At 32.6% G+C, this 23331-nt stretch overlaps 1 protein-coding gene across 1 annotated transcript in view; it reads left to right on the forward strand.

Annotated features, from left to right (window-relative positions):
* LOC140448152 (monocarboxylate transporter 12-like) overlaps positions 1–23331 on the forward strand; it is a 79513-nt gene that overhangs the window by 36608 nt on the left and 19574 nt on the right. Inside the window, exons 2-4 of the mRNA XM_072541246.1 lie at positions 7027–7423; positions 11527–11689; positions 18138–18359. Of these exons, the coding sequence (XP_072397347.1) occupies positions 7027–7423; positions 11527–11689; positions 18138–18359 (782 nt within the window). The remainder of the gene's footprint in view (positions 1–7026; positions 7424–11526; positions 11690–18137; positions 18360–23331) is intronic.

Here is a 23331-nt window from a genome sequence, read left to right on the forward strand (position 1 = left end):
AACCTATTATACTGGGAATTTAAAAAGTTAACCAAATTTCAATGAAAATCGTAACAAGTTCAACACCCTGTATAATTGAAAAGAGTTAAAAAAGCAACAACCCGTTGTAGCCATAGTTTTTAGTCAAAACTTATTTTGATAACTTTATTTAAATCGAATACACGGTAAGTCAAAAGGCAAATATATATTATTTTCACCCCATATTTTATATCTCGAAAAGTACTAGTATTATACCATACCTTAATTTTTATGGAACATTCCATATGCCTAAAGTTATTACTATTTTAGATATTTTCATTCTTGTATGCATGTAAGCAGTAAGTAGTAAGTAGGTATTTAATCATTTAAGAAATTTTGAGATGGTCATGATTGACAGTTTTCTATTATCGTTTATTACTTCAGTATTATGGCACATCCTAAATTAGTAACCATTATTGTTTATTAATTCAGTAAAGAATTCATCGTAAATTATTTAGATGCAATAAGAATGCATTATTAGCTAGAATTGATCAAGAATTGTAAAAGTGGGTTAGGTATAAGACATTACTTTGTTTATAAGGTGTAAGACATTACCCATAAGGTTTCTGAAAGCGTTAAATATCTTTGGCCTCCTTGGTTTCCAGATTTGACGACACTTAACTTTTACTTGTCGGATTACCTACAGGAAAAAATGTATCTTCAAAGGCCGTTTACAGATGTACATTTTCATTTGGAAAGAGTTATTAAATAATGTGTTCAGAGGATTACTCCGGCTACGGTTAGAAGGGTATTGAAAAATTTCCATAATAAAACGATCACAAGCATAATTAAACATACAAGCTTTTTATAAGAATAATAACAGATTGGAAAGAAAATTTAACCTATACCAACCAAATGATTGTATTGCATTATGATTGCCAACCTCCGTAGGGAGACGGCACTCTAGGAAGAAGAACCAAATGAGGAAGCAGAATTCACGTAACATTACAGTACAACAGAACACCTGTACACAGTCAAACAAATAATAGAAAAGACAAGTAAGCATATAATATACCTTTATGGTCTTTGTGGCTTTTAAGAAGGCGTTTGAGACTATTAAAATAAACCAAACAATTTCTACCATGTAAAATGCCAGAATAAATCAATATATTAATATAATTAACAAGCAAGAAAAGACTTAACAACTCAGCTTTTTGAGATAAGAAGACAACTAAACTACAAGTACACCAGAGAGCTATATCGAATGAAAACTTTTAGGAATAACTTCAAGAGATAGAAAAACTCACAAATGAATTAGACAAGAGACAAGACATTTTACAAAGGGTATTTTTCTTGAAATGGAACTGGGCCTGACATGTGGCTAGAAGTCAAGAAAGCAGGAGGGTAAATGTGACTAGATGGATACCATGGAGAGAAAGAAGAAGCCTTAGGGCGACCGTAATAAAAATTGTATAACGACTTAAAAAGAACGGCGGGACTAAATTCACCGAGTAGCCCACAATAGAGAACTGGAGGGCAATAAAAGAGGCTTACATTGAAAAGATAGAGAAAGGCTGAAGATGAAGAAGAAAAACAGGGATGAAATCTATCACGAACCAGATTTAAGATGGTGGAGAGAAATTACGGTATTTCATTAATGCGTCTTTGATTTTTAATGGCATTTTTGATTCCAGCAGTTTGCATGTGACGATTTTGGTAAAATATACTCTTGTATTGCCGTTTCCTTGAATATATATAATTAGTTCATTACTCATATAAACGTTTTGTCATTACCCAACTACTAATTTAATGATGTAACTTAGATAAACCATTTAATTGCTTAATTAAGATATTATACTATATTAGTTTATGGTTATCAGCTGGTTTTGTTAAATAGTTGTAAAACTTAAAATGATTGCAATTGATGCTGTCTAATATTAATTTTTCTACATCTTCGTAATTATCGAAGCCCAACAAATTTGTTCACTATATTTTGATTCAAATTTTATTTTAAAAGTATAATGGTGATGTCTAAATATGCTTACCAGTTTTTTATGTATTTGGATATTTTTTAATCAGTTGTTAATGACAAAAAAATAAATACTTATAACCAGATTTGTAATACTGGAAAATATACATACCAGGGGACGGTGTGTGAGGTTCATTTATTTAAATATTCCATTATTAAATTACTAAATATTCTGTAACATACCAAGAATAACTAATAATATAATGTTATCGTAAGCTGCATTTTGTTTTCTGTATTTTTAAAATTTAAATAATACTAGCTGACCTAGAGGCTACTCCTGCATTAGTTAAATTAGAAAACTTGCATCCTACCTGGAAATGATTTGGTTTATTACATCTTTTGCATATTTTGCCATAAGCTGGGCAGCTTCTTGGACCACGTCCGTCTCCCACATTTTAAACAATTATAATCTTGATTGTTAGAGGTATTACTATTATCTGGACCTATGTTCCTTATAGCACAATTTTTAAAACTATTATTTCTTCTGCATCTTAAGCTGTTAACTTCCATTTCTCTTCTAAGATCTTTCAATTGAAACTTTCTTGCTTCTGATGTTCTACAGTGAGTCTCGGCTTGGCTCAACGTCAAATTTGGAACTCTTAATAATCTCTGGTCTCATTGTCTGGTCTCGAATGCCACTCACTATTTTATCACGGATGTTTAAAATTGAATAAAGTAATTTTATTCTTTATTTATTATTTTTATAGATTTTAATAAAATTGAAAAAGTTTACATGTTGTATAAAGGTCATACCTCGTCACGTAAATGGACTCTTCCAATTATTTACTGTGACTACTAGTTCGTAAAAAGCCACTGTTTCGTAAAAAAACATATTTCTCGTTACACAATCTCTTCCAAAGTATAAAAATGAAAGTTCAACTTAAAATGTTATACTAATAACTCTTTTTATCATGCTTTAATACAATTTTTGAACTGATAACTGTAAAAACATGACAAAACATTATGACATTATTTTAAAATAAGAAGTGTATAGAATAAAAATTAAAGCCCTATTTCATAATGACAAACTAAACGCTAAACTAATGTTTACTTTAGACTAAAGTACACTTTAATGTCACGCCCAGTTTCATAATACCTACTATTAGAATATTCTATATATACTACTATTCTAATTATCATTAACATAAAACCTACTATTAATCCAAAATCAAAACAGCTAAGGAAATCTATTTGATGAAACAGTGTAAAGAGATAGAAGAAGTAGAAACAAAATATGATATGAGAAATATGCACAAAAAAATAAGAGAAGTGACTGGATTGGGTCGAAATAGACTGCAAGGACACATAAAAGACAAAAAAGGAGTACTACTTATAGATTTACCAGAGAAATTAAGACGACGGGAGGAGTACGTTAGAGAACTTTTCCAAGATGAAAGAGGTGAAATGCAGAAAATACAAGAATTAAATCCTTTAAAGAGACAAAAGATCACGATAGATGAAATCAAATATGCTATCAAAAACTCTAAAGACAATAAGGCAGCTGGATGAGATGAAATACCAGTAGAACTGTTAAAACTAGTGGAAGAGGATAACTTGGAAGTATTGGCAGATTTATTCAACACGGTGTACGATACGGGAATAATAACACAAGAGTGGCTGAAGTCAGCATTTATAACCATCCCTAAAAAACAAGCAGCAAAAGAGTGCTCTGATTATCGAACACTGAGCCTCGTGAGTCATACTTTAAAAAGTAATACATAAGAGAATATAGGAAAGGCTAGAGGAGGATATTAGCGAGACGCAGTTCGTGTTCCGAAATGTAATGGGTACTCGAGAAGGACTGTTTGCCATCAACATATTGATTTAGCGATGTCGGGATGTAAACGTTGATCTACACTTGTGCTTTATTGACTACGAAAAAGCTTTCGATAAAGTAAGACTTGAAAAAATAATATCAATACTTATGAACAAGCGCATTGACAGTAAAATTATAAATACAGTGCAAACATTGTATTGGAACCAAAGTGCTATAGTTCAAATTGATGGGCAACACTCAGAAGAAATGAAGATCTGTAGAGGAGTTAGACAGGTATGTGTTTTATCGCCACTTTTGTTTAACTTATATTCTGAAGAAATTTTCCAAAACACGCTCAATAATATCAAAGCGGGAGTTACCGTTAACGGGAAATTAATTAACAACTTACGATATGCAGACGACACTGTGATCATATCAACGAGTATAGAAGATCTGCATCTTATCGAAAGCTTAAGTATGAATAGTGCCGAGATGGGAATTACTATAAACGCTAAAAAAACGAAGTAGATGCTAATTACTAAAAGACCACAAAATATACATCACCTATTGACAATCAATGGTAACGTGATAGAACAAGTAGAAAAATATCAGTCCTTGGGAACTTTAATCAATGACACCAATGATCATACTGCAGAAGTAAACAGGAGAATAGAGATTGCAATACCAGCATTTATACGAATGAAGATACTCCTAACGCGGAAAAATCTAAATTTGGAGATCAGACTACGTACCATTCGCTGTTATATATTTTCAATATTATTATATGGAGCTGAGATTTGGATATTAAAAAAATGCAATTTAAAAAGAATTGAGGCTTTCGAACTCTGGTTATACCGAAGATTATTAAAAATATCATGGACTGATAGAATTACAAATAAAGAAGTACTGGAGAAGGTTGGTAAAGAAACAGAACTAATCACCACTATACAAACCAAAAAACTGGAATACATAGGCCACGTGATGAGGGGACCAAAATATGAAATTTTGAGACTCATAATACAGGGAAAGATTCAAGGAAGAAGATCTGTTGGCCGAAGGCAGAACTCATGGTTGAAGAATCTACGTGATTGGTATCAATGCAGATCGATTGATTTGTTTAGAGCAGCAAGTTCAAAAATAAAAATAGCCATTATGATTGCCAACCTCCGTATGGACACGGCACTCTAAGAAGAATATTAAAATTATTAAAAGTACCTATTAATTATTAAAAGTAAACTTCTCTTCAAAATAATATTTAGCAGAAGACTTTAGAATTCACAGTATCTAAGATACGATTTTTGCCACTCACACTATTTTTGGGTAATTTTCCCTATTTTTTCTCACAAATTGTTCTACAACTCTTTTCTAGGCAGTTCTGAGTATATTTAGGACATTTAATAAAAAGAAAAAATAATTACGTACGAAAGCTGCACTCTTCATTTTAAAATCCCATTTTAATTTTTGTCGATCAAACATTCTGATCAAAAGCTATCGAGTTTTTACCGTCGAGTTGATACAGTTTTATTTAATAATATATTTCGCACTCGTAACACAAGTAAAATCGCCGGTCGCTTCAAGCGTTGTTTCTGAGAGAACGGTTTTTCTACCGAAAAATTGTTAATAACTATTTTTGTTTAAAATTATCTCAGCTAAACTTCTTGTGTGAATTATTTTTTTCTATGGCGTAAAGATTCTTGGTAAATCGATGTTTTCCATTTCCCACCACCCCTTCGAAGAGCGGTTTCAGGGGGAAGCCCGGGGGCAGGAGTGGCAAACTTTTTTGCATCTTTTTGGGGTCTCAAAATTGTCATTCTCAGCAAAATTCAGCTTGTTCGTGTGCTTTTTAGAGGTACAATGATATTTTCGTCTCTAACGACTGCGACTGGAGTATTCTTTCAATATACATTTAGATATACAAATCGCTGCTTTTTTAATTTGGTAATACATATACCTAAATTTACAAGAAAAAAAGTTATAATGAGATATTTAAAAAATAGCCGTAAAACTTTGCAAAAATCGTTAAAAGTAGAAAATTTTGAAGAACCGTATTTTGGTTCAAATTAGTCCTAAAACTTTGTTCTATAGAAAATTTTAAAGGTCATTACTTTTTTTTTCAATTAAATGTACCACTGCATATACCTAAAACTGTATAGAAAAAAGTTATACCTAGAACAATGTTTGCGAAAAAATATGAAAAATGGAGAAAAAAAAAATGGTGTGAGTGGCGAATTTTGAAAAATCGTATCTGGGATCATGTAAATCCTAAGTACTTTTACTAAATGTCATTTTGAAGACGAAGGATAATAATTTTTTTTTGTATGACAATGCCTATACCTATACCCTCGTGAAAAAAAGTTATGGGACAAAAAAAAATCGCGTGTGTTCCTGTTTTTTTTGCTTTGTTTCTTAAATATATTTTTGTAAAAACAAATATTTTTGACTTTAAAAGACGACAGTTCGATAGGAAATTTAATTTTGAACAACTTTTCTATAGATTTTATTGTACTGAAACTACATAGAATTCACCCAAATGCGCCCTAGTGCATAGGTACAAATTCAACTCGTTTTCAAAAACGCATCCTTGTAAATGGTAGCACTCTGCGGTTTTTTCATATTTGGTGGTCCATTGACCGTATGAAACAATATAATCCCTTTAACGTTGTAGTTCCTTTTAGCCCTATTTTGTTGAACATAATCAAGAGCCTATTATCGCAACCTTATAAATAGTGACATAATACTCTGTCTCCGTAGCTCATTATATGCGAAACAGACATTCAAGAAGTTTTTTGATAATATTCGAATGTCGCGCTACCGCCTCAGAAGTCTGGAATATTTTGACCAGGTCCTGATTAATTTTGAATTATTTTGCGATCGGATCCAGAAGATGGCCGTAAGTTTTAACGACCAAGTCGAAACTTGTTGTTTTTAAGTTTCAACACACCGTCAAATTTGATAATATTATGAGGAAAGAATGCAGTATTGTGGAAATCATTTTGCAACCATGTTTCATGAACGCTATAATCTCAAAGCTATTCACTAGCCCATTCTCGTATGAATTTCATTGGTTTTTAATTCAATCCATGACACTGTTGATAATAACATTTAACGTCAACCTTGTAATTATACAGACTTAAAAAAATTTAATACCTTGAAAACTCCATTGTAGTATTTCATTTTTTTATAAATATATTATAGAACAAGTAATCTACATGAATTTCTTTTTTGTTTTGAACGTGATTATAAACAGAATAATAAAATAGTAATAAAGTTTTATTTATTTTAGGACCAATATGCAGTGCCTTAGTCGACAGATATGGCTGCAAAAAAATGACCATCATCGGTTCCGTCATAACCGCTTTAGGATTTGTTTTGAGTTCATACGTCAAAAGTTTGGGCGTATTGTACATAACGTATGGTGTTATAGGAGGTCTGGCAAGAGGAGTTTGCTATGTAACTGTGGTAGTTGCGGTTGCCTTTTGGTTTGAGAAGAAAAGATCAGTCGCTCTCGGAATTTCGGCCAGTGGTACAGGCTTTGGAACTATCATCTTTTCCCCGTTTACCAATTTTTTATTATTCGAATTTGGATGGAGAGGTACGCTGTTAATACTTGGAGGATGTTTAGCTAACATGTGTGTATGCGGTGCTCTAATGATTGATCCACAGTGGGTAATTGACGAAGAGTAAGTTCTATTTTATTTTATTAACAGTTATAATATATTAATACTGGTCCACTTAACAGGACTCTCCAGATGCCATATGTTGGTGTTTGAAAATCATAATATTACGGCTCGCTCTCTAAAGGCGCAGCGTCAGGGGTTGGTTTGTTACAAAGTTCATTTATTGTAAAGCGCATAAAAAAAACATTGTCTACTACAGTAATAAACCAATTAAAGAGAGCAGTTTTTTTATTATTGATAAAATAGTATGGTTGATTATGAACATCAGGCAGTGGCGAAGGAAAGTATCCGACAGGGCAGAATGGAAGAACATTGTTAAGCAGGCCAAGACTCACAAAGGGTTGTAGCGCCATTAGAAGAAGAAGAAGAAGTATGGTTGATTGTCATGAAAATTATTATGTCGGGAGTAACCAATTGCGTTTTGCGATTTATGTTAGATAAATCCTCTGTTTCTTTTTCTTCGTCTCGAATTGGAATTATGGTTCTTCCTTTTTTTTTCCCCATTTTTTTCCATGCATTTCTATTTTTGGCCATAATCTTTTAATTCTTTAATAGTTTTATTTTTATTCCTTCATATTTCTTCGATCTGATCTATCCATTTCCTTCTCGGTCTTCCCCTTCTCCTTTTCCTTCTACTTGCTATTTCTAATATTTGTCTTGTAATTTAAACATTAGAAGATGAAGACATTCTCCAGAAGATGAAGTTGAAATATTCTACCAACAAATTGAAGATACACTGAAAATGTCAAAGAACAGGGAAATCATGGTAGTTATGGGCGATTTCAATGCAAAAGTCGGCAAGGGAAGAGCTAGAACCATAATGGGAGATCATGGACTAGGGGAACGAAACGATAGAGGAGATCGTTTAATACAATTCTGCCAAGAACAAAGTCTAATAATCACAAACACGTTCTTTAAATTACCTATGAGACGGTTATACAGATAGCGCTCACCAGCAGATAAATAGGAGAAAGTGGTAAGAGACCAAATCGATTATATAATGATTAAAGATTAAATCAGTTAAAACATATCCAGGAGCAGATGCCACATCAGACCATAACTCACTAATAGCTAATGTCACGCTTAAGCTTAAACGTATTAGAAAACGCCAAAGAGCTCCAAAATTAGATGTTAGAAAACTGAAAGAAACTGATATAAAAAAACAAACTCTAACAGAAAATATACGAAAACTTTGATAAATTAGAAACTAACACCTACGAGATAAACCAACAATGGGAGACATTAAAAAACTGCCTCCTCGTTCCATACAAAGAGATATTTTTAAAAGAACCGATAAGAAAGAGAGACAACTGGATGACTGACGAAATACTTGGCAGGATGGACCAAAAAAGACAAGCCAAGAACAAAGACAGTCACAATTACAAAATCATTAACAATGAAATCAGAAAAATGTAAAGAGATAGAAGATCTTCAAAACAAATACGACCTATTCAACCTACATAAAAAAATCGGTTGCCTGTAAAGTTGGTTTTACGGGCGAAGATTTTACGTGACAACGTCTTTTTCTCGGTAGAATATTTATTGATATGAATATTATTAAATTGCACAATAGGAACAAGGAATTGAATGAAAATAAGAATTGCACAAATTTTAACTATAGAAATATATTTTGTTTACTAAAACATTGTACATGTAAACTTAAACTTAACTAATTTCTATTTGAGTGATTTTGTTGAGGATAGGACGATGATAGGAGAAATATGAAATGAAAGGAAGTGTTTCTGCTGTAATGTGTCTTGAACGCCAAGAACGCTCGAGAAAGACAGAGACACAAGCACGGAAGCACGCACCGATTCAACGCGCCTAATTCTCTAGTGCTGCGCGCGCAGCGGACCGATCATGTTTGAGTGGGAGAGAGACGCAAGGCATTCGCCGGTCCGGCGGGCCTCTCTCTCGTTCGGTGACTCACTGTAACAGACGTGAGCGGGCGTTACACTTTTTCATGAATGACTCCGAGCCACAACCTAATTTAAGACGTTGTCACGTCAAAAGGTTAAAGAAATGGCAGAGCTGCAAAAATAAAACCACAACACAACTCTGTTAGATAAAAATGGAAATACTATGATAAAGGTTGACGAAAAGCTAAAACGATGGAAAGAATATATGGAAGAGCTCCTCGACGATGAAAGAGGAAACTTACAAGACATATCTTTCGAGGACAGAGAAAGGAAGAAAATTGTATCCACTAAAGAACACCAGAATCGAAAAAAGCCAGGGGCCAGATCAACTGCCTATTGATATCCTTAAAATAGTAGAAAATCAGTACATGGATGTACTCTTAAAGCTCTTTAATGAAATTTATCAGTCGGGTGACATACTCAATGAGTGGTTGACCTCAACATTTATTTGTCTCCCAAAAAAGAAAAATGCTAGAGAATGCACCGACCACCGCACCATAAGCCTGATGTCTCACACACTTAAAATAATTTTAAAGATCATCCATAAACGCATTTACCAAATACTTGATATAAATATTAAAGAAACCCAATTTGGATTCCGTAGAGGCGTAGGTACCTGTGAAGTTATCTTTGCATTCAACGTACTAATCCAGAGATGCTTGGATGTGAATCAAGATATGTACTTTTGTTTCATAGATTACAACAAGGCTTTCGATAAAGTCCGCCACAAAGAGCTAATGGACGTCCTCAAGCAAAACAATTACAATACAATGACCTTCGAATTATAACAAATCTATATTATAGACAGCAGGCACACATACGCATTAATGAACACACATCAGAAGAGTTCGAAATTAAAAGAGGAGTGCGACGGGGGTGTATATTGCCACCACTACTATTCAATGCATACTTTGAAGAAATTATGAAAAGAGCTCTTGAGGGTGAAAGAGCAGGAATAAAGGTCAATGGAACACCGATTAACAACATTAGATATGCGTACGATACTATCATAATAGCAGACAACCTCCAAGACCTCCAAAAGCTAATGAACAATATAGTTGAATATGGATTATAGAAGATGATAGAAGAATATGGATTATCAATAAACATCAAGAAAACTAAATTTATGAGGATATCAAAAACCCAAAATTATGATGAAAGTATGAAAGCATGACAATTAACGTTAAAACTTTAGAACAAGTTGAAAACTACAATTATCTTGGTACAATAATTAATCACACAAACGATTATTCCAAAGAAATCAAACTTCGAATAGAGAAAGCACGAACAAACTTCAATAAAATGAGAAAGCTACTTTGTGCAAGAGAACTGAAATTAGACTTGAGAGTTAGGCTGCTTTACGGGATAGAAGCATAGACACTTAACGCCTCGACTACTAAAAAGTTGGAAGCATTTGAACTGTGGATGTATAGAAGAATCCTGAAGATATCATGGGCCGAGCATGTAACAAACAATGAAGTCATTAGAAGGGCCAACAAAAGAATGAAAATATTGGAAACCATCAAGACACGAAAGCTGCAATAACTGGGGCATGTTATGCGTAATGAAAGCTACAATATACTTCAATTAATTATACAAGTGAAAATCCAGTGCAAGAGAAGTGTAGGAAGGAGAAAAATCGCATGATTGCGTAACTTGAGGAAATGGTACGGATGCACATCAATCGAACTATTCAGAGCGGCAGCATCTAAGATCAGAATAGCCATGACGATTGTCAACCTCTGTCGCGAAGATAGCTCTTAAAGAAGAAGAATTTAAACATTCATTGCCTTGTAATTCTTTTTGATTTCAGTCTATTAATATGTCCGACCAGAACATTTGCTTCTTTTTAATGTACTCAATAATATATTTCTGCTTTTCATTTGTCTGGTATTATCATTTTTTGCTCTGTCCCATTATTATTGATTCTAAAATTGGGACTAAGCCACAATTGATTGTAATGAAACTAACAATTTATAATATTGTTACTTGATGTTTCGATTTCCACTCGGGAAATCGTTTTGATTTACAAATTTTTCTTTTTTGAAAACTGTTTCCGGAGTGGAAATCGAAGCAACAACAAAAATATAAAATGTAATTTTTATTACAATAAATTGTGACTTAATCCCATATAAAGATATAATTTTTACTGCCAATGCAGCTCTAACGAAGTCTATCTGTTTGTAGATTAGAAAAGAAAAGGGAAGCTAAACGAAAAGTTAAAAATGTCGAAATGAGAGAAATGCACAGTTTATTACCTAATGATGTCGAAAATCATGTAGATAATATTCAGGCTTTACCAAACGGAGAAAGCAGTACAGTAGAAGTAGTGAAACCAGAAAAAGGAAAGGTAAGTTCATTTCAATACTATCCTGATGAATATTTAGAAAAATACAATACCAAAATTAGAATAACCGTTCCAACTTTTTAAACACTCGATCGGGGAAGAATAGTTAATACTATTAATATTGTGAGTAGTAGGTGAGAAGTAGTCAACTTTTATTTATAAAAATTGACAATTTGTCTCGAAAATCGTTTAATAGGTAGTATTTCCATCTTTTTCTAGAAACAAAAATTATGCGATCTCACGGCGTCGATAATTTCGTTAAAGGAGTACCAATGCATTAAAAGTGATCATTTTAATTTAAAAATGATTATAATCGTACATTATTTTTATTCAGAGTTCTAAGCAAGTTGATGAGTTAAAATGTATTTCAAAAAAATTTTATTTCAAATCCTTAGTAATGTTATGTCTTTATTTAATTCTAATTTATTGTTCTTATTTTAATTTATTAAAACACACGGTAATTTATATCAATTTATTAAACTACTGTACAACAATTTATTTGACGAACGTTACAATTAAATCGCGACCACGAGTCTTCAAAATTAACTGTTCTTCCATATAAAATGTTTCATTTATATACACAAACTGCTGTTATCTCGAAAAGTCGACGGCCCTCTCGACTAGACAGAGTGGCGAAATGGTAACGACAAACTGGTATTTTCATATCGGCTCGTCTCCAGAAGGTTCGAATTGATGTTCTTATAACAAAGGGGGACCCATCGTGTGTCAGGTAGGCATTACCTAGAAAATACTCGAATGAATAAGCATATTAGTAATAAACATGTTTACCGTTCTGAGTCATACGACACGTCACCATCTATCGTAACAGTAAAAGGTATATAATAAAATACCTAAACGGACTATATCACAAATACATTACAGAACGTTTTCGGAATGTAAATTCCATCATCAGTGTAACAAATTATCCATGCTATGAGCCACTAAAATATATGCGTGAAAATCCTTTAAATGTTATTAATTTATAGATATGTTACATTATATGTTATTATAAATTAGGATGTTTAAGTTACCGTTGGAATTGGTAACATGGCAACGTATGGCTCTACATCGGTTACATGGTCCTGAGACGAAGTCTTGGACCATGTAACCGATGTAATGACGCATTTTGTATTGCTTCACGTGCACGATGATAAGATTTTTCGTTGTCTTGCAAACCATTATGAGATAGGATCCAAATGAAACTAACTTGCTGGTTTGCTTGATTTAGAAGATGTAGCTGTTGTCAAATTAGATTTAGTTTATTGTATAATATTAGTTTTATTTTTATTGTCTGTAAAGGCTGATCGTCAGCGTTATTGGCTGATACGACACTATTAGTGGATTTGGATTCATCTGTATAAATCTGGTAACAATCAGAGAATCAGGAAAGTTTGATATTATTGCGCGAAAGGTTGTTTATTATTTCTTGAAAGGTTTCAAATTTGTTTTATTTGGTGAGAGTTAGATCACATTGTATATCGGGTATGATCCAGGTTGAAGGTAAAGCTTTAGTTGACGCATCGAAAAATTTTGGATATTGGACAAAAAGAATTCAATCTTATGTATGTATGTATGTATGTATGTTTGTAATGCCATAATGGTATCATGGCCACCTTCTTTATATAGTTCAGCTAGGAGATTATCTATTCCGGGTGATTTGTTTCTAGCTAGTTTTTTAACTGCAGCTTTAACTTCAAGAATCTTTGGTGGTTCCTCTTCCCTCTCGTCTGCTCCCCTTATCTCGTCTCTTTCGTCTTCCAGGTTTTCTTCTTCTTCCTCCATATTAAGTCCCTGGTTAAAGTATTCCACCCATCTACTCAGTAGCGCACCTAGAATTTGCCTCTGGGGGGGTTTTGGTTGGTCACCGAATTTTTTTTATGGTGCTACCTCCATTTTGAGTCCTTAAAATGTGTGAGTAACAGTGTCGGAATAGCCGACACTGTCAAATAGCTACATGGAAGGTACAGTCTCGAAGCTACTAGACTTTATAAAAAGGGTCAGGCTAGAGAATGGTATCTAGGACTAGAGGACCACAATAGATCTGAAAAGGTCGCTAGGCCGAAAGGCCACCTCTCTTAATCTAATCTAACAGTGTCGGAATAGGGTCCTGGGGGGGTTTAACCCTCAAAACCCCCCCTGGGTGCGCCACTGCATCTACTCAATACATCTTTCCTTATTGTTAATATGTCGCCATTCTGACTTCTGCATTGTCTTGTGGTTGCCTTGAATTCTTTTCGTTTAACTTGTTAAACTAACAACTAACGATGTTAACTTTCTTATACAATGCTCTGAATTATTTATCTCTGTTAAGGTTTTCTATATATTTAAGTTCCATATTTAGGTGGTTTCGGTTTTATCTTTTGTGTATCCTTTTTTCTTCTCTTTTCTTTGTCTGGTTGTCTGGTCTCTACAGTTGTCCTAGTTCGCCGGGTAAGCATCTTTTCGTAGGCTTCATTTTTTCTTGTTGCATTCTTGCATTCATCGTCAAACCAATGATTTTTACGCGCACAAATTTCTGTTCCTATTTCATCTTTCGCTGCTGCTTCAATGTCTTCCTTTATTCTGGTCCAGTAGGAGTTATATTTGTCTGACCTTCTTCATTTACATTTTACACACTGTCACACTGTTACAGCTTTTGCACATTCCATTTTTTTGTATCCATTGTATTTTCTTTACTGATGTTAATATATATTTTATGGAATATATATTCCTTTCGAATCTAACACCAAATCGTCAGCATATAATCTTGCTTTAACGAGTTGAGGTAGATGTTCTAAAAACGAAGAAGGACGGGACTTTTTTTTATAACTGTTGCATCCAGATATTTTCCTAACATTCTCCCATACAGTGTTTATAGGCATAGAGCTAGTAATAGTAGGTAGAGTTTTTGCCACGATTCTTTTGTACTTGCTTTTGTAATATATTTAACTTGGGCCCAAAATTTCTTAATTTCATCGATATTTTCTAATGTTTTGTGATGCTTCATTTTATTGAATGTGTTTTTATATTGTTTAATAACTTCATTACTCTGCATTCCACCATTGTTTGCCAATTTCTTTGGATTATGCTTTATATAAAGGCCAGTCGGCTTATTTTAAGTTCCATTTTGATATGTACTGTTATCTAAGTTATTAAAATCCTTTATTTGTATAATTTGGACCTTTATTATTAAGAAAACATCGATGCAGATGTCTTTTAACTTAATTGTAAAAAAATATACAATTTATTTAACCCGAATTCTCTTTAATTGATTGATAATTGTTTTATTGACATATCAAGCAATTATTTAATTTAATTAACCCAATTTAAACCGATTAATTTTACATGGAGCTAAATTATTAATAAAAAAATAATTCAATTTACTTTATAGACTATCAAAGTTGATTAATATCTAACATAGACAATGATAGCAGTGCCAAATAACAAATTAGGCCAGACTGCTATGATGATGGAGCCCAAAATATGACTGTCTATTTCATTCACTCTTCGTCAGACATATTTATATTATATCGTCTAATCGTCTGCCATCTGGATATAATCCATTGATAAACGTCGTGTTTCCCTTTGAAATCTAATCGCGTTAATGTGTTTACCGGATGATCGTATTTTATGATTTGACCATGTTTTTGTGACATAATCATTAACGCCAAATGTTAAGTGAAAAATGGGATTAATTGGCATTTTTCATTCAGTTTCTACTATTATTTTTTTCGAGTTGTTAAATATTTTTTATTATGTTCCTCCAGTATGTTTCACTATTGTAGTGAACGTTTTTGTATAGTTAACGAAACTTGTTTTGAAATATTCTTTTTTTATTTTAACCCTTAACTATTTTTGAGAATCTAGGTTTTTAGAGTTTTTTGAGAATCTCTTTCTTCCATAAGGTTTAGTTTAATAATCGTTCTTCCACTTTTGTTTTTTTATATTTGATTTTGATTTGGGGTGAGTCGAAAGTAGCTTTGTTTATTACAGTTTTAAAATTGATCTTCTCTAAACTCTATCGTCAATACTTTAAAACATCCATGTTGGGTGGATGCTTTATAAGTTTCTTGAATCTCAGTTTCAAATCGACTAAGAGGATATGATCCGAGTGGACATCATCTCCAGGATATGTTTTGATTACTTTTAGCGAGTTTAGAATATAAAATATATTCACAAAATGCAACACATGCCCTACCCTCAGAAACGCCAATGTAAATGAACTATTGTTGATGGGCACTTGATAGACAAAAACTAGTTTTACAGCTTTCTGTGGGTCAGAATTGAAACGGAGTTCCGTCGCTAATTTCAAAGTTGCCAAACGATTGAAAAATATTGTTTTAAAATATCGATTTTTATTTTATTAATTTAAACGAAACGGAACATATAAATAAAATTTATTTATTTGCAATTTTGTGCTTAATTTTTACTATTGAAAAAATCATGTTTTTTGGTATTTTTATGACGGTAATAATCGCTGAGTGGAAGAATACATGTTTTTTATGACCATAATTACTACTTGTGAACAAGAATTAACTACACTGTACGACAACTCCTGGTCAGTTTTTCTATAGAGAAGCACAAATAAATATACTACTTATATATTGTGTAATTTCTTATGAGAAAACGCAAATTGCAATTGAGAAAACGGGTAGTTTTCGAGGGCCGCTGTGTACATTTAAATTTGAGGATATTGAGCGTTTAAACGATGAATCACTTTCCCAAATAGTGAAATTCTACTTTAAGTAGTATTGCTGACCATTCAAAATGTAAGTCTTGGCCCGCGACCTGTGATAATTGTAAGTACGTTGAAGTTTGTAATAAAGTAAAAAGTACCATACGTCTTTCTTTTTGGAGAAATGACAACCTAAAACCCAGTTGGGCTATTGTAGTGAAAGCCCAACTCCACACTATACTATTAAAAATCGCATAATCTCGTAATATTAGCTATTAAATCAAAAGTAACACAAGTAACAAATCACATTGTATTACAAAAAGTATACCGTAAATGTATTTTACTTTTGTTTGATATTTCTAGGTTAAAGAACGCAAAAAGCTTCCAAAGATTTATCCCGTTTGGAAGTTTTGGCTCACGTTAACTTAGTAATGCTACAACATCACGCGTGTTGATGGCAGATACTGGGTAAGTTAGCTGGAAGCTGTTTAAGACACATACAAGAACTCGTCCTAATTCCCAGGACAGCCGATATTGCCTGTAAGTAGTCAAAATATCAGGCTGTCCTTTAGTATTTTACATTGTTTTTTGTAGCACACTTGTTAGGCTATTAAATATATATTAGTGTGCAATTGTGTAGTTCATTTAGTCTCATCTTTATTACTTTTAGCTTACACAAATATTGCTGAATTTTTATATCAACCATATAATTTCTATTTTCAAATTTTTAAGTGCAGAATTCGGTTTTCGGACTGGACTGGGCATGAGGGATGTCTTTTTGCAGTACCACTACTGTTAAGAAAATGCCAAAATCATATATATATAATATATATATATATATATATATACATATATATATATATATATATATATATATATATATATATATATGTGTGTGTGTGTGTAATCGAATGAACTATCTTACAAATAAAGTTGTCCCAGGAACGCAACTCAACAATATTGGCAATATCATTTTAAAGTCGTCTACTTTACAATGTATAATGTATGTCTGAATTGTCAATATAAATGACTCAGATAAAATTAAACTATTAGAATTTTTCACCAAATAACAAAAAAAAAAACAAAATTTGTTTAATTTACTAATGTTTGTATTTTGAGAGCGATTTCCGAAGTGGAAATTGAAACGTCAATAAACTTAATTTAACCTTTAATTGTGGCTTATTCCCATTTAAATAATAATTATCTTTAAGCCCTGCACTATCAAATGCCTTCTTCAAGTCAATAAAACATAGGAATACTGGTCTATTGTATTCTAATGTTTTCTCTGTAATTTGTTTCATGACGAACATCGCATCTATACACTATAGTTGTACCTCTGTAGTTAGCCAAGCTACTCAATTCACACAGTCAGCTACACCGCTACCCCAGATTAAGTTAAGCGATTCGTTAAGAAATTAAACAGATATAGCGAATTTTTAAAGATGTACAAAATTTCGTCCGTAACAAAACAATTGAAAATTATGAAATTTAGGTTAATATAATGCTATTGGGTCTTTGCAATCTCGGGTGTGATATATAAAATTAATTGTCGCTTTAAACTACGCATTTAATCTCATCTCTGTCCTTTTAAATAACGGAAAAATAATAAAATGTGATTTTAGGAAATTATTCTGTAACACTGCATATTTTACCGTCTAGACTTCGACTGCAACTTAAGCAATACTAGCACCTATTACCCTCATTATATTCCATACAAATATGTGTATCAATGATCAGATTACCAATCTCTTCACTAACGTGTTTATTGAAATTTTAAATGTTTTATGTATATTTCAGAAATGGTACGATGGTCTCCTTGTTATGGTGAAAGCTTTTGCTAGCTTCTCATTATTTTTGGATTTACATTTCCTCTTATTGGCTTTAACAACGCTCCTGGCTGGTACGTGGTTCTTGATTCCATATTTTTATTTAGCTGATCATATGTTGGAAAGTGGTTACGATGAAGACCAAGCATCAGTGGCTGTTTCAGTAATTGGATTTATGAACATTATAGGCATGGTGAGTATCGATATTTTTTATAAACATATCGATTTATTAAATGGATCGTTTTGTTGTAAGGGTTTATTTAAAGTAATCGTTAAATCATACAGGGAACATAATTAACAAAAAATGCGTAGATAGTTTTTAGATATGTGATGGTTTCTTCTCCGCCTTTATTCAGCATTTCTGCTAGGATTCCATCGCTTCCAGGAGCTTTATTCCCTTTTATTTCTTTTACTGCTCTTTCTATTTCCTCGTGGCTTATTTAGGGCATCACTTCTGAGTTGACATTTGTTATCTGCCTTTTCAAGTTCTGCTTTGAGGAGTTAGGGGATCGTTTCTGGAACGATACAGATCGGCGTAGAACTTTTCAATTGAGTTTGCTATATCAGATTTACTTTTTTCTAGTTGTCCTTATTCATTTTTAATAGTTATGTTTTTCTTTCCTAGTTTCGGTTTGGTGCATTTGAGACTTCGGTTTTTCTCTATGACTTGTTCTATACGGTCCTCTTGATGTTTTTTAATATCCTCTTTTATCTGTTTTCTTATTACTCGATTAAGTTCCTTAAATTGTGCAGTGTCTCTTTTGTTTTGTCTCAGAAGATCTTTTCTTTGTTTTAGCATGTTTTGTGATTCTACACTTATTTTGGATTTTCGTTTTCTGTTAGCGGTTGCTACTTCTGAGCTTGCATTTAATAATTCTTTTGTTATGACTTCATTGATTTCATTTAAGCTAAGTTTATTTAGGGTTAATTTGGGCTTATTATTTAGACTTTTATATTGTTCTGTATTAGATTTTAGTTTATCTGTGTCTATATTCCAAATTTTTCTAAATTTATTTCCATTTTTATTATGTTTTATCTCTAATTTGGCTCTAACCATTCGGTGGTCGCTATTTACTGACGCCGTATTTATTACTGTTACGTCCTGTATGATTATCTGTTTGGTTACACAGTATGTAATCTATTTCGTTCCGAGTTTTTCCGTCTGGGGATAGCCACGTCCACTTTCTTTGAGGTTTTTCTTATAGAATGTGTTCATTGCATAGTATTTGTATGCTTGTAGAAAGTTAAACAAGGTTTCTCCTCTCTCATTTCTAACTCCAGAGCCGAGTTGTCCTATATAGTTTTCTGTTTTTTCTAAGGTCGTTGTCCGATCTTAGCGCCTACTACAAAAACTAATAGAAAGTTTCTACATGTAGAAAACTACATTTTAAAACTTTGTTTAGAAAAAATAGGGTCGACCTGACAGTACCTCGACAGGTACTTTTCACTAACTACGTCCCCCTATGAAAGCTATCGGATACCTGTAATAAATTTTGGGTCAATATGATGCGAAAAACCGTCGACATATTTACTGTCTTTGTAATGTTGTAGGTTATTGTCATAGAGTATGAAATAAATTCTTTATATTCTAGGCCAAAAATATTTGAAAAAATCTTGAAATGTAATTTCTAATTTTCTGTAAATGTACAAAAAAAATCATTAATGTTGATGCATATGTATCTCATGACGTCATGGTGGATTCTGTTAAATACAATACTTATAATATGTACAGTGCTAGTGAAAAGTCCGTTCTCCCTCTTGTATCTTTTGAACCGTTATACTTCTAATAGTGAAATTTGGAGGAAGGTAATAAACAGACGTAGGCTTCTCAGCTATAACTATAGTCATAACAAGTGACGTAATAGTGACAGCGCCACTGTGACAGATAATTTTAAATAGGACCTTATGACAAGTGATACGTCGTTTGAAAGGTATTAAAAATACCTATTCAACCATACTAATTTTATTTGAGGTTAAGCTCATTTTGATGTATAAATTAAATAAATACTAAAATTGTAGTTTCGCATTTAATTAATAAATGTTAAAACCTCCGCCTCTGGTTACTTGTCAAAAGTTGACGTTTTTCAATTCTCTAATTTTTTTTACGTCATCAACTTTTTGACAATTGACCAGAGGCGAACGTTAGAATATTTATTAATTATATGCTAAACTACAATTATTTTAATATACCTATTCAATCATACTAATTTTGTTTGGATTTAAGATTGTTTTGACGAATAAATAAAATAAAATAAATTAATTAAATACTAAAATTCTAGTTTGCATTTAATTAATAAAAATTCTAACGCCCGCCTTTGGTTATTTGTCAAAAAAGTTGACGTTTGTCAATTCTCTAGTTATTTTTAGTTGGTAAAAGCGTTTATAGCTTAATATTTAGTTTCTGTTTCTCCTTAATTTTGTCAATTCTCTAGTTATTTGTAGTTTGCAAACGCGTTTATACTTGAATATTTAATTTCTGTTTCTGCTTAGTTTAGTCAATTCAAGTTTAGTCAAGTTGTTCTTAGTTAATATTTAGTTTAATTATTGTTTAACGAGATGTTTAAATTTTTAAAAAGGTAGAATGGTACTTACTGTAGCCGACAAAGTAGCAGCTGTGTTAATAATTGGTGAATGTGGAAATAATTTCCATGCAGCAGAACGTTTTTTTAATAGGAAGTATCTTCCTATTATCAATTACATAAAAACAATTTGTTTTAGTGACGAAAGTACTTTTTCTCTCAATGGAAATGTTAACACACACAATGTGAGGTATTGAAGTGACGCAAATCCTCACGTCTTTCGTAAAACACATACTCAATTTCAATGGGGCCTCTTTTTCTTAATATTAACTTAACCGGTGAAGTGTATCTGGAGATGTTACAATGCAATTGAACTGTTAATACTTGAAATTCTGGAGGATAATCCCAATGAATTCGTCAACTTAAAAATAACGTTTCAACAAGATGATGCTCCTGTACACCATTATGGCGCATTAAGACGTTACCTAGTTGAGGAATATCGTGGTAGATGGATTTGACAACGAGGTACGATAGAATGTCCAGCTCGGTCACCGGACCTCGCACCATTAGCTTTTTTTCTGTTTTTTTTTTAAATCTAAAGTTTACGCTACATCACTTGACAATATTGACATTTTGAAACAACGAATTGTTGAAGAATGTAGGGCAATTTCCCCCGATATATTTGAATGAGTACGGCAAGAGTTTATAAATAGGATGCATTACTGTCAGGAAGTAGGTGGGCACATTTTGAACACTTACTGTAAGAACTGGTTGTTAAATATTTATTAATTAAATGAGAAGCTACAATTTTAATATTTATTTAATTTATTCATCAAAATGAGCTTAAACTCAAATAAAATTAGTATGGTTGCATAGGTATTTTCAATACCTTTCAAACGAGGTTTCACTTGCCATAAAATCCTATTTAAAATTATCTGTCACAGTGCTGCTGTAACGTCATCTGTCACTATTGCGTCACTTGTTATGACCAGTTAAGAAGCCTACGTCTGTTTATTACCTCCCTCCAAATTTCACTCTTATAACAATAACCCTTCAAAAGATACGAAGGGGGGAACGGACTTTTGACTAGCACTGTATATTTATTGGAATTTTTAAATTTCGTTTTTTAAATTCTCAATCCAGGGTTTATAAGAGGAAACATTAATAAAAGTGGTAAGGTGGTAAGCACATACCCAAAGAAGTTAGGCAGATCAGTCTAGATATCCATATCTTTTTAAGTAATAACAAAAATAAGGTATGAATTAGGAATCATTCAGTTTGACAGAAGACATATTCATAAAAGTAACTTTTATTATCAAAAATAAAATTTATAATTAAATATGTAGAGTTGGGATAAAATATGGAACCAAGTTGATATATTTGAAAAGAAAACAACGATATTAATAAATAAACACTTTTCATGCAAATATGTACTATGACACATAAAGCATCGATGGCATATTTTTGTTAGTACTCTTCTTCGGAAATACCCTGTTTGTATTTAATTTAAACGAGGCAGCCTGTATATTTTTGCAGATTTGGTAAGATTTGCAAGTTTGGTAAAAAAAAATTGTTAAAACGAGAAATAAATCACTTTAGAGTTAAATAATAGGTAAGTTTATTTACTGAGAATAATAATTAAAAAAAAAAACTACTTTTAAATATTCAAAATGCTCGCAGTTCACCTCCTGACAAGGTGAACGTCTATTAATAAATTTGTGAGTTACTCTTTCCAAGTTTACACTTATTAATAATTCTTTTTCTCAAATCCTGCAAGCATGGTCGCCTAATGTAACCACGTGATTCAAGATAACCCCAAAGATTAAAAATCTAACGTGTTAAGGTCCGGGTAACGAGCAGCCACTCTCTACGTCCCATCCAACAATTTGGAATTTTGTAATTTGGCGCTCACCTTGATGAAACCAAAAATTTCATGGTAATTAGCCATATTGTTGAAGTGCAGGTATCATTTGGTTATTTAGTTAATTTAAATACTTGTCGCCAGTCAAGTTTCCGTCTATGAAAAATGGGTTTATAAACGTATTTTGAACAGTTCCCATTCAAACATTATAATATTTTGGATGCTGGGTATGTTCTTCATGAATCCAATGAGGATTTTCATTTGACCAATACCTAATGTTATGACGGGTAACTGTTATATTTAAATAAAAAGTTGCATCGTCGGAAAATACTACATTACGTGTCAATGACGTCAATATCATCGTCTGACAATTCGTGAACCAACTTGTTAACCTGTTTGTTCGGGCTTTTAGGCCGTTGTCTTCTGACATTAGTTCTCGACGTTTCGCCAACACTAGGGGTTGGCATCTTCTGGAGATGTTACTGCTTCTACTACTTAAATTTTCTACTCGGCTCTTCTCCACTGGTTTCGGCTGAGGGGGCGTGTCGTCGTTCGTAGCTCTTCTTTTTTCCGTGTTTTGCGGGAAGGGCGTTTGTGGATTTTAATATTGGTATCCATGTTTTGTTAATTTTAGTCCTTCCATCCGATTAAAATTATTTGGATGCTTATATATTTCCACCGCTTCCCGATATAACCGTGGGTAGCACTGTGAAGTTTTATCCAGCATCTGTGTTTCTTCAAAGAATATCCGATGTTCTCCGCTTCCAAAGCGTGTTCGGCATATG

Source organism: Diabrotica undecimpunctata, chromosome 8, assembly GCF_040954645.1.
Source record: "Diabrotica undecimpunctata isolate CICGRU chromosome 8, icDiaUnde3, whole genome shotgun sequence".
Lineage (NCBI taxonomy): Eukaryota > Metazoa > Arthropoda > Insecta > Coleoptera > Chrysomelidae > Diabrotica > Diabrotica undecimpunctata.